The following is a 12,934-nucleotide window of genomic DNA, read 5'->3' on the forward strand; positions in this document are numbered from 1 at the left end:
AAACTTGTGCCGTCTGCCCTCCTCCCCACCATCTGGTTAGTGGGGACATTCTGTACAAACTGAGCATGCCCACTGCCTATTCCGAAGGAGATAAATGTTTCTAATTCAGTAAAAATATTAGGCAGCTCCCATTCCCTCTTTAAGGGACTCCAATATAATCCAGATCTGTTGAGGAGTTCTGAGGCTACAACCCCATTTATAGACTACTGGTAGTGATAGACTATTTGAAGTTCAGTTTAAAATAAATTATAACCCTAAAGATTCCACATAATACTTTAAAATTGCCCTCAATCTGTTTATAGCTAGTTAGAGGCATGATTTCTATCAGATTTCTTACATATTTCATATAATAAATTTAAGGTCAGAAGTTTCTAGTATCTTGTGATAAGATGTATTCATATATAATTGTCGTGAGTTTATATTGCATCAGATATGTCTTATGTTTTATATTTCTATTATTCCTATCATATCTATGATTTACTTAATCATAAATTTATATGTTTAAATCCATCATTAGTTTACCTATCATTAGGTTATATCTAATAATCTATCTTTCCAGCCATATCTCTGTGCCTTACTTAATATGCTGAACTAAAAGGATATCAAGCTGTAAAAGCTTGATGCACCACTCATTGACGTGTGGAAAATCATCCATCCAGAGGTAAAAATAAAGCTATCATTGGAAGCCTCTGACACTGAAAAAATAAGGTCCCTTTTTAGATTTGCCAAAACCTTTAAAATAACCTTTTCTTGTGCAGGTTGTGTCAAAGTGAAACCCACCATTTTCCCACCAAGTCCTAGGCCTGCACATAACGGCTTCTGATCCCAACAGGAACTTTTTAGTAGGATATTTTCTAAGGAATTTCAGGTTTACTGCAGGTACAGAAGCTTCACAATCATTTCTCTTGAAAGCAGAGCTCTTTTTGTTACATTTACATGTAGTCATTTGTGACAGAAATTCCATTCAACCTTTTTAAATAGCTGTGGCGTGAGATCCTGTCCTTCCATTAAAATTAGCCCTGCTCAAACACAGTGCCTCTTGAAGCACTTTAACTCAAAAAGCAACTACATGATATTTGTTCAGGTCTTTTAAAAGCTTCTAACAGCGATGCCAGCACTTCCGAGTCCTATACATAGGATGGTTGCAAATACATGTGGGTTTTTTTATGTTAGTCCTCATTGAAAGTAACCACACGTTACTAGGAAAGGCCCCCACTATTATCAAGATTGCTGTCACTTAATTCAGATTCCTCCCTTTGTCTTAAGAACTGAGTTCAGGCTATAGTAGCCTATTAGAAACTGTATGGCATTTGTTTTGCATCCACAGGAAGAGGCATGGCATGAACACCAGAGAAAGGCTACAACCAAAAGCCTGATTCCTAGAATACTGCTGTGCTAACATCAGTTGCAGTTCCTGGGTTTTCATACCATATCCTTCGATACTACAACGCTGGTTCATGGAACTGCTCAGTTCTGTCAAAGATGCTTGCATATGCCAAAAAAGGTTTCTAATCCTTTTAGCTGCATAGGAAATCTTGAAAGCACAAACCTCAAAACTTGACTAGAAAGGCCAAGGGGAATTTCTCTGGAAGGAAATAAGAATCTGAAAGGCAGTATCATTTTTGTAATAGTTAGGATTGACAGTCCTAGGATTTCCAGAATTCACAAGTATTTTCAGCTGGCTTTTTAGAATGCCTCTTAGGCATTTTCTGCTCCAATTAATTTTATAAAATGATTAAATATTAGGGCTGCTATATTTCTGTCTCATTTCCTGGGGAGAATTGTGAATATACACATATGCTGCTGAATGCACATGAGCCTAGTACCTCTTAATTGTAGCACATGTTCAGTACATGGTGTGATAAATTAGTTTGCCAGGGCATAGCTGAAGAAATTCCATTAAGAAAACAGGAATCACAAACATCTGGTTTGTTTGACCGTCTCAGAACTTTAAATGCTGCCTAAATTTCAGTGAGTTTCTTGTCTTCCCATGGTACTAGAAATGCTAACACAAAGGTCCCGTAAATTAAATCAAATCCATCTGTATCTGGCAGACTTATTCAACTTGAAAAGGGGAAAAACAGTGGGATGGGGCAGAAATTATTTAAATCAAAAGTTACTCATTTTATTTGTACACAAGTAAAGCTACAGTAAAGGAATATATCTTAGTTTTGAGATCTTCTCTCTTGGCCTTCATGCTTGTGGTTATTTACAAGCCTTGACATGCTTGTGGTTATTTACACTGCTCTACCAGTTACTCAAATAATGCTTTCAAAGCTGAGCTTAGTCTTTCTTTAAGCTTTCTATTGCACAGCCTATTCTGTTAGGGTTTTTCATTCTACTGCATCTCAGAAGTGGCAGCCAGCCCGCCCCATTCCCCAGCTTGTTCCAGCAACCGTTGTCATCAGCAGCCATCCAGTCATTATACTGGCCTAAGCGAAGAACCTGGCCATACTTGATCGAGGTGACAGCAGTGTTGCTAAACGTGCCTAACTGAAAAACAGTATTTCAGGGAATGTAATGCAATCCTATTTAATGTCAATGATGTAAGAATTCTTCAGCAGCCCACCTCAAACTTCAACTCCAAAACATAAATAAGCATTGACCATTTAGTTTAAGAAGTTTTCAACTCTTTAAAACAAGGATTTGAGTAATTAAGAGCTGCCACAGTCCATAAGCAGCTAGATAAGTTCTTCAAGATCCTAAGGGACCCCAGCTCCTCTTTGCTTTTGTCAGAAAGGCAGAAGTTCAACACTTACAATCCCTGCTTACTGCAGCTCATTTCCTTCAGCAAAGAGGCTAAAAAGGGTTTTGCCAAAGCAGTTGTATTAATTGCTGAAGACATACATACTCTCAATGCCAAGCATGATGTACAAGATCTGTGCTGCCTCAGTTCTGGACTCCCAGAATTCGTTTGGTGGTTTCTCTAATGGGTCAAACCCCATCTGTTAATACTCATGTAGAGAAGCTCATTGATGGTATCACTCTTGGGCATAGAACTCTCAGCTGGAGAAATCACTTTAGCATTCATCTTGTGGCTGGTGTGTAGCTCAGAAATAACTTTGGAGAGGCTGGGCTGGAAGGGCTGCAAGATGTGCCTATTTACTGCTAGGATTCAGCAGGAAAGCTGGTGGTTTCTCAGCACAGAACAATGGCTCCTCCATTTTATCATGAATCACATACCTTTTGGAAGCCAATTGTAAAGGAAAAAAAAAGCATCCTGTGGTTTTATCTGGGTCACACTGGAATTTTCAACAGGATGTCTAAGTTTTACGGCCATGTTTTGGAAAGAGGTAGCATTACAATGCTCTTGAAAAGTCATTTCCTCAAACACTGATTCAGGGACACTCAACAAAGGCAGAATTTTGGTGGGTTTTCACTTTCCCAAATGAATTGAGAAATTACTTCAAGGAAAGGACATAACCCTCCCAGCATAGACACCATTAAACAAGCTGCATAAATGCTTCCCATTGCATTTTATCTAACCAGAGAGGCCTCTTAAACACCTCGAAATAACAGGCCTTTTATGTCTGACAAAATAACTGGCATGTTTATAGCTATACCATGGCTTTATCAATAGGAGCAAACAAAGCTTTCTGATTTAAATACTCAGAAGTGGAGCTGACTGGGGTAAGTTGGCTTGTTTATGGCATTAAAACCACAAACCCATTGCAAAGTCACCAAGGAAAACTTATTTCCAGGGCTACTCAGAGCTGTTCCAGGGTTGCTTGCAGTCACTTCCAAGGTTACAATTCACAAGGCTTTAGATCTGCCAGCCCCCAAAAAAGCAGTAATCATATCAACACATAAACTGGATTTTCACCTTTTCTCTGGTGTATTCCTGACTATATTTTCTAAGTTCATTCATTACCATTTTTATTTGGAGCTTTTTTTATTAAGTTACAAGTAAAAAGGTTACTTCCCCTGTCAATGGCAGTTCTACATCCTAAGACATCGTGTCATTCATTCCCTTACTCAGGCTGAGTGAATATTAAATACCTCATACCTTTTAAGAACTTAATAATATGGAAAAATTCAGTGTACAGAATTCAACAAGAATTACTCTTAAAAATACATATTCCCATAAGAAATAGCTATACAGGTCTAGATAAAAGCCTTATTTAACCAGAATTAACCTCCTAAACTCAACTAGACTGGTAAAATGTCACTTATTCTCAAAGAAACTCTTACCATGTAGCCATAACCACTTTTTTTATAACGCTTCTATAAGGCTTGCTATACTTGCAGATTTTTGTGCCTTAAATCATTCAATATGAGTTTAAAATAGGAGAGGAAATCTCAAAAATCATAAATAATTCCATTACTGGATCATACCGATACTCCACAAAGTCCATGCTTCCAGGCCTGGTGTGTTCAGGAAGAAATTGTTCCAGAAGGTAAGAAATGTTTCCAAGAAAGGAAACATGTCATACACTGTTAGGATAGAAATAGTCTTCCTAAACCATACTGTGTACCTGAAGCAACCAAGTTTATCCTTCTTAGTGTAAGTCTGGATGTCCTTCTCTGTACCCGTCCTTCTTATCTGCTTATCTCTTGAGTTTCATAATATTCCATGCTAATTGTCAGAAGCTATTGTTTCTGAGCAACACACATTTATTCCACAGCTTTAGGGTTTACTGGAATATTTGATGCCTAATGCTCTGACAATCGGTTTCTAAGCAAGTAGGTAAACAAAACCTTTAGATGTCTACTTCCCGCAGTAAAATACAACCCATTGAATGAAACAAGGATGCAAAGCTGACCTCAGATTGAAACCATTACACTTATTTTAACGTTGTATTTCATGTTTGATCAGTGAACAAGTCTCCTGGGATGTTTATCTTTTCTGGAGCATCACAATGAACAGCAGGTCTTCAGCAAGCCTGATTACGTTCCGGCGTAGTATCAGGCAATGTAATGGGGATTGAATAGCAGCATCACATTCAGTTGATTTTGTATTGATAAAGCTTTGTGTCTTGGGACTAACATGCTAATCACCACATAGATGCTTGTTTTGTTTAAATGGATTTCTTCCAGCAGTTTGGAGCAGCAGTGCCAGAAGTACATTGCCCTGAAGATATTCACATCCTTACACAAACAGAACGATTAAATTTAGCATCAACTTACAGTTTGCTCCTTAAATCATTCAATTCCAGCAGTGAATGGTCAAGTTATAACTGGTCTATGCATCCTCTGACGTTCACCTGGCAGGACAAGCCTTGAACAACTCACAAGGTATTAGCCAACTAGGCCTGCCTGCATCCTTGTGATTTTTGCCTCTGTGACTGGAGAAGCAGCACTATGCACATCAGATGAAAAACTATCAGAGCAGAGCATGACAACAGCACAGCCAGCATGAATCCATCAGTTCTCCTGAGCTTTAGTGTCTGTTGAGATCATTAATTGCTGACTATTGAGAAAACAACAAAAAACCCTCAAAGAAAAAGCATGCATCCTCTGATTATGCTTATTAAAAGGCACTGAGAGCCAGTACTAAGCAAACAATCCCAAATGTTTACCCTGGTAGGTAAAAGAATGTGATCCTCAGAAATAAAAAGCTTATTCTCAGCACCATGCAGGGTAACCTGCTGAGCTCAACTGCACTTCCCACCCTGTAAGCGTTTGTAGAGTAAAGAAGCAAATGTTAGTGTTTGGTGTCTATCAGCCCTGACAACATGGAACAAACCCAAGGAGAACTAATGATGTTTCTTTAAGCATGGAGCACTTGAGCTGCTAGCCATTGTGAAAACATTAGGAATAAGAAAGAAAATAGTGAACATGACTGCTCCAAAACAGGAAAAGCAGATTTCCCCCACCCCCTGGTATATTTTTTTTCCTCCAAAATATATCATGTCAAAGGAATGTGCCTCTCTCTGCCGGCTGAGCTCTCATTTCCAGAAGCTTTTCAACAGCATTTAGGGCTCCAAGCACAAAGAAGTTCAACCGTTGCAAAAGCAGGCAGAATTTCAGCTTGTTGTAGGCTTCTTCTGAATTCTCGTCATATAGCTTAATATTGAGCATATATTGAGGGAAAAAGCATAGTAACTCGGCAATGTCCCATTCCCGACCAGTCACCTCTCTTCTCTCCCCCCCACCTTTCCCCCTCCATTTACAGCTTTCATTTCCTTGTGAAACAGCAACAGCTTCAGATAACAATTTGTTGAAATCATAATCTACCAAACCATTTAAGAAGCGAAGTTACAAGCCCTACTGCCAAGAATTCAACCTTCTATTTAACACAGATATACATGGCAAAGGGCCCAAATACTGACCAGTCCCTATACCTGATGTCAAACTAAACATCTCCTAGACAACAACAGGGCAGAAGAGTCGAGAAAAGAAATATGGTTTATTTTATAAACATGGTTAGGAATTCAGTTTCTCAGATATAACTTCCTTAATGCAACAAGCAGGTTCAAGATGAGCCAAAGTAAAAGGAAGTTTAACGGTTTCTTCAGCCAGCTAGGATGGAGATGAAGTGGAATTACACTGAAATCACCTCCTGACAGCAGTAAAATATGGATTTTTGTGATCCTTAACAGACGGGTAATGGCTACTTAAAGCTTTATTGTCTCAGCTGCCAAGTGCTTTAAGTGTCCAGTAATTTCCTCAGAATCAAAAATTGTCTGTTCTCAGGGCAAATGTTCTCAGTCAGGGAGCTCTCAAAAGCTCAAACGTAGCCATTACACCCAGACACTGACATTTACAAAACAGCGCAGCTAAACTTTAATCCTCTCCCTTTAAGGCAGAGCCAGGTCACCCACAGGGTTACAGCTGAAGGGTTTTGTTTGTTAGTTTGTCATTTCCTTTACCTTCGCTTGAATCCTCTTGTCTTTCACTGTCGATACCAGTTTCCACACTGCATGGATAGGCAGCTTTATGAAAAAGGAGAAGACGGACTTGGGAAGCAGGTTATCCATAATGTAAGCAGTTTCTGCACAGTTACAGAGGTTTCCCCGTCTGGAGGCTGAGATCTGGATGCATGCTCTCTGCCTCTTCCCAAGGACTGGTAGTCCTCAGCTGTTGCACAATCCTTTTCTGCAGAGCAACTGGTGAAAATCAAAACATCAAATGCAGAGTCTACAACAAATGACCAGTGTTCAAGTGCCACAAGGGCAGCGCAAGCTGGAAGAACTGAGGGGCAGTTCTACCGAATGCAAATCATTTCCCTGACAGCATGATTTAACAGCTCTGCTTCTGTTAGGCATATTCTGTTGCAAATATCAGATAACAGTGACTAGGTCCTGATTTCTCCTACCTCTCTAGCTACAAAGAACAAATCCTAATGCCTCTTAAAGCTTGTTCAGCTGCAGTAAAGCGGTTTGAAATCTGCTGTTTATAGCATATTCCCCCCTCTTCCTCAAGCTGTAGTTCACTGACTGCACTGATTTCACTTTTGTTTCGCGCACAATCCTGTTACGTGGATTTCAGCCAGATTAATGCTTTCTTTCATACTCCACTTTCTAAACTGGAACTGCAAGGCACCAGTTACAGGGCATAACAATGTAAACTCAGATAAAGCTTAGCTTGCAACTGAAGGCTTTGCCTCAAATCTTACCTGCAAACTCATTTCCTTTCAAGTCATCGTATTTCTCTTTCAGTGAGCCTTTCTCTACCTTGGACCTTTGATAGACAAATCATGTTTGCCTGGCTTTTCTATAGGCTGCAAAACATATTTCCACCAATTACCATCCTAAATTCTTCAGGTTTAGAGTTACAGAAGTTTATGTTGGTGTTGTCCACACAGAAAAGTCACAGAGAGGAGCTGGGTCCTTATTACCCTGAGGCAATTCAGTCCTCGCTACAACTCCGCAGCCACTGGAGATTAACTCCAAGCCTTTTAAATCTTTACTAAGGTACAGTTTTGTCTATAATGACTTATTTAGAGGTTGGCTAATACTACAGAATTTGTCCTGATGGTTTTATACAGCTGCCAAAGAGTAACCAGCCAGAGCAATGTTGCAGGCCTCCTGCACATCAACATCTGTGCAAGAAAAAGGAGATCATTCCTTTACCTTGTCAGCACAGGCTATGGAAAGTGATCTGTGTGGCAGGGACTCTTCTCCCACTCATCCCTTCTAGGTCTCACGGCTTTCAGTGGACCCAGGAAAGGTTCCAAGGCAGATCTTCATGTTTGTTTTCAGCGTTAGCTCATCCCGCACTCCTCACACATATCCTCCCTTTCAAGTGTGGCGGCTTGACACAGGCAATCATTCTGAGATTTCATGCTTGGAAACCATCAACAAATTCATTTTGTGTTCTTAAATGACTGTTTGGCTGCTTGTACTTCAGCCCATCTGTTTGGATGGCACCAGGCCTGCTTACAAGGTCATCTTCCAGGTTTCATTTCACTTCCCGTCCAGAGATGCCAGCCAATCTGGGGCACTCGGCACAATACCTCTCCTGCCCTCATTTTGGTACAAAGCCCTGCTAAGTCGGAAACACTGCTTCTGTGCTTTATCACATTCATCAGCACTTGCGTGGCTCTGACCACCTGAAGAGCAGAGAAAGAAAACTGTAGTTGTCAGTGCTGGAAACTGTCAAATACACTTGTTGCTGTGAAGCCAGAGGAATGTTATAAAGATCAGTGACATATCATAGCACGAGAGTTCTAATTGCAAACGCTCTACAAAGCCAGGATTGCTATAAGCAAAAGGACAAGGACAGTAAAACTGAACACAAAAGCCCAGAAGATTCAAGTAGGTGAAAGCATTGAGCTCCACTTTGCTATAATGGTCCCTTTAAAATGAACAGACAAACAGTGTTAGTGGTTTATGGCATTTGCTGAAAAATCATACCACAGTGAAGATGCTTCTTTGCAAAGCTCTGAAGTGCATGACCAAGCTCTTCCAGAGGAACAGACCACCTCTTTATCAGTAGGCTTGTTTCAGGCTGGTCTAATATCAGTGCTTCAGCAGCCATGTGTACACTCAACTCGTATGCCTATCACAAAGGGAGACATCTCCAGTAATCCAGACAGCTGGAGCCTCAAAAGTGTGGGAGGGCATCATCTACATAACTTGGTCTTGGCCAGTATCAGAAGTCTACATTTTCTTTACTAACCCCTTAAATTCCTCATTGAAACAGAGATGAAACAGTCAAGTATAATCTGGCTCTCTTAACTAGAAGAACTCACACCAACAAGAGTATGTCAGTGGTACATGTCACTAACGTTCTCCCCCGCTTCTGTCCCCCTTTGAGAAAGGCAGTAACAAGCCAAGGAAAGCAAAGGCAAGCTTTCAACATACCATACCAACTGTCAGAATGGTTTAGCTGAAGAGTTTTAGCAAAAAGTCCTCTTTTCTATGGTTTCAAATAATGTGACAAAAATTTCCCAACAGGCATTCTGACGCCCGAAAGAAGAGTTTCTTCTTGTGCCCTCTGGTATTGTTGAAGAAATCCCCTGGCTTCTCAGGCCATAATAGATCTAAAAGGAAAAGAAATTTAAACACCAGCTTTTCGTAGGAATGAACCCAATTTATACTAAAACAACAATCCATTCCATGTTCAGAAAACAGCAAGCAGTAGAGAATAAACCACTCAGCCCTGGCATAGCAACTCTCCAGTATCAACAAGAATAGCATTAACCTTTTTGTTCAGCTAACACATGCGGTATTAGTCAAGGTGAATTTAGCACCTCCCATGCAGCAATTAGACAACCCCTACCTTTATTGATAGTAATGATAGTAATGAAATGTTCCACTAGCAGCCAAAATCCACAAACAGCATCCAGATTCTGTTGTACTAAATAAATTCTTCGCATTGAGTGAAAAAATAACACATATATATGCATCCATACAGGTATATATGTAGAGCTATACAGATTCATACACACAGCAACCCCACCCAGAAAACACATATGATCAGGTGCTGATCAACAAATACAGACGTTGTCCTGCAACTCATTGCAAGCTGCTATTAACTTGGGAGTTGGAAAGATCTTGCCCATTGTGAGCTGCTTTGTCATCTTCTCCTGTCATTTTGGTGTCTCAAAGGTTCCTCTTCCAAAACCTTTCTTTTCAAAGTTCATTGGGCCAAGATTTCTCTCTCCCAATGAAGCCATGGCCCTTGGATCCTTTAGGCATATCTTATGTATAATGTAAGTGTTGCGTTTTGGGTTTGTGTACTGTCACAATAAGAATTTGCTTCTTTGCCATCTCCCCCCACCCTTATTACTTTGATAAATAACAGTAATTCCAGCATAGCTGTTACTGTAGGATTTTAAACTAGTTTAATTTCCTGTTCTGCAAGCAGGATATATTAATCCAATTCCAGTTAAAACTCGAATGGGTTCCTATTTTACTTTGAATCATGCAAACCATCTTCAATATGCATCACTGATTTAGATTTCCGAAGATTACAATGAAACAGGGTATTTTCAGTTCCTTGTTCAGTTACAAGCTCCCCAGTACAAGACAGACATGGTTACACTGGAGCAGGTCCAACAAAGAGCTGCAAAGATGATTAAGGGAATGGAGTATCTATCATGGGAGGAGAGCCAGCTGGGACTGTTCAGCCTGGAGAAGACTCAGGGATCTTAGTGTGCACAACTACCTGAGGGACTGAAATGAAGGACCCAGATTTCTCAGGAGTGCTTTGTAAAAGGAGGAGGAAATGGGCACAGACTGAAATACAGGAAGCTCCATCTAAATTATTTATTTATTTATTAAACCACTGTAATAGCGATGAAACACTGGAACCTGCTACTCAAAGGATTGTGGAATCTTCAACCTCAGAGGTATTCAGAACCTCATAATCAGTCCTAAGCAGCCTGCTCTTTCTGACTCTGCTTTGAGCAAGTATATTGTACTAGTTGATTCCCAGGAGGCCCTTCCAACCTCAGCTATTCTAATATACTGTGAAATTACAAGCTATTACTATAGAAAAGCCCTGAGCACATGCAAATGCTTGTATCATTGATTCTGTGTAAAAATAGATGCTATTAAAGAATAGTTAGAAAATGTCACCAGTAAACCAATTCCCAAATGTATAAATTGTGCAGTGCCAAAATATGATATTTGATTTCACTGCAAGAAGGAATTTACCTGAGTTTTCATAATGTTTCTCAAACATAATACAGTAGTCTTGTGTAGAGGCATTCACACAGACACAAAAATAACTGTATCTACTACAAGTTTCATGCAAATGGCTTATTTAGAACTGTTTGACCAGTTATCTGGCCTATAACTCCTCCTAGACACCAAAGGAGTTTGACATTAGTTTTCTTTCTTACCTCTCCCACGTATCCACGAAGCAATTTGCTTCCCCCTTCTCTTCCTGGAGACATCCAATTTCCCAAGGGTATGAAGTGATGAGAAGCAACTGCCTGCAATGGTGCCTCTGCTTTGCCAGGGCCCCAGTCTAGATGGAAGTCACCCTTAGAAAGACCACAGCTCTAACTAAAAGGTTCAATAGGAGCACCCATTGCTCAAAAGCTCTTTCCCTGGTTGCATTATTCATGTTGACCAGCCTTCCCCACCAGTCAGAAGATACTACTAATTCAGTTCTGTAGCTCACAGGAACAGGTTAAGATGGTAGATGGTGGCTGAGACTTCTACACTTACACCCTGCCACGTTTTCTGTGATCAAAGCTGCTCCCTCCCATTGCGTTTTGCCTGGTATGGGAATGCATCAGAAGTCAGCATCACTGGGTCATATGCAGGGTGCCAGATTAGGTGCCACATGGCTCACAGGTGGATTGCCAGTGGCACACAGTGTGCTCATGTGCTTCTCAAAGGCTCTGTTCACGCATCCGTCAGCTCTGCATCACTTTGAGAAGCTTTATTCCTTTACCATCCAAACTTGAGGTCGCAATCAAGGAGCTGGGTAACAGGTTGAAGCTCTACACTTGCATTGCTGCACTAGAAACAGAGAGTTGACATCCTTATGGCCACTGTCCTACAAATGACCTCCCTTTCGCTCTCTGTACAGCCAGGGAAGCTAGTTGCCATTTTAAAGCTCTGTGGTACTGGGATTTGTGCCCCATTTGTTACCCACTCTCCTAAGTTCTTCCCTCCATTACTGATCCCTAATCAGCAGGATTCCATTTTATAAAGTGTCACCCTTTAGTGCGTTGTTTAACATTTATCTAAATTAAAATCTCGCTCTATTTAAAATTTGCCTTTTACTCTAAAATCCCTTGATCAATCTTTCTATAGCTACAACTTGGACAAATTCTATCAAAGCATGCTTGGTTTTATCTTCCAGATTGTTTATGAGAAACCTTAATTGGTGTTTTCATTAATTAATACCAGACCCAGTGCTTATCCAGAGATGTTCCATTTGATAGCTTCCTCGCCACTGGTGTTTCATTGTTAGTTATTCTGACATTGTAGCCCAGGCAATTCTCTATTCATCTTACAGGATTATGAAGCAGAAAAAGGCTTTTTTCCTACTGAATTCTTCCTGAAGGAGCTTCCCGCACATAGCAACAAGAAGCCATGGTAGGCATGTGTTTTATTTGTTTCCTAAACACATGATATACTGCGGACAACTAGCTTTGTCTGAAAGGAAAACTGATTATTCACATCTGTCTCAAAGAATCATGAAAACTTCTTCCCCACTGTACTGATGGACTGTGGGTTAGTTTTAGGGTGCAGTAGGGCTGGAAAGGCCAGGCTGAAGTCCTCTGCTTGTGAACCTAGCAGCCAGCTGAGCTGCTTCTCATCTTAAGCTCTCCCTTATCCACAGTCCAACACATTAGATCCCCACAGTGTTCTGACTAACACAATTTATCTTCCTATAGAGATGTGCAGTAACTGTTCTCATATTTGCCCTCAAACATGGGAAATTAGGTAGCCTATCCAAAACCTCACAAAGCTCCTAGCCAGGAGAAAATGCTTGAGGGAGGAGAAAAAGCACTGCAGTGAAGGGGGCCTTTTCTCATTAGTCTTCCTTTCCTCAGACACACAAAGCTTCTGGCTCTGAAGAGGAC

The 12,934-nt window shown here is 40.5% G+C and overlaps 1 protein-coding gene across 1 annotated transcript in view; it reads right to left on the bottom strand.

Annotated features, from left to right (window-relative positions):
* Nucleotides 1-7,040, bottom strand: part of ATP2C1 (ATPase secretory pathway Ca2+ transporting 1) — a 62,514-nt gene extending 55,474 nt beyond the window's left edge. The window contains exon 1 of the mRNA XM_061373148.1: nt 6,813-7,040. Within this exon, the coding sequence (XP_061229132.1) occupies nt 6,813-6,920 (108 nt within the window). The 5' untranslated portion in view covers nt 6,921-7,040. The remainder of the gene's footprint in view (nt 1-6,812) is intronic.
* Between the last annotated feature and the right edge of the window lie 5,894 nt (nt 7,041-12,934).

This window comes from Neopsephotus bourkii, unplaced genomic scaffold, assembly GCF_033783945.1.
Source record: "Neopsephotus bourkii isolate Nb327-2 ecotype Australia unplaced genomic scaffold, CSIRO-AGI_Nbou_v1 NB_1629, whole genome shotgun sequence".
Lineage (NCBI taxonomy): Eukaryota > Metazoa > Chordata > Aves > Psittaciformes > Psittacidae > Neopsephotus > Neopsephotus bourkii.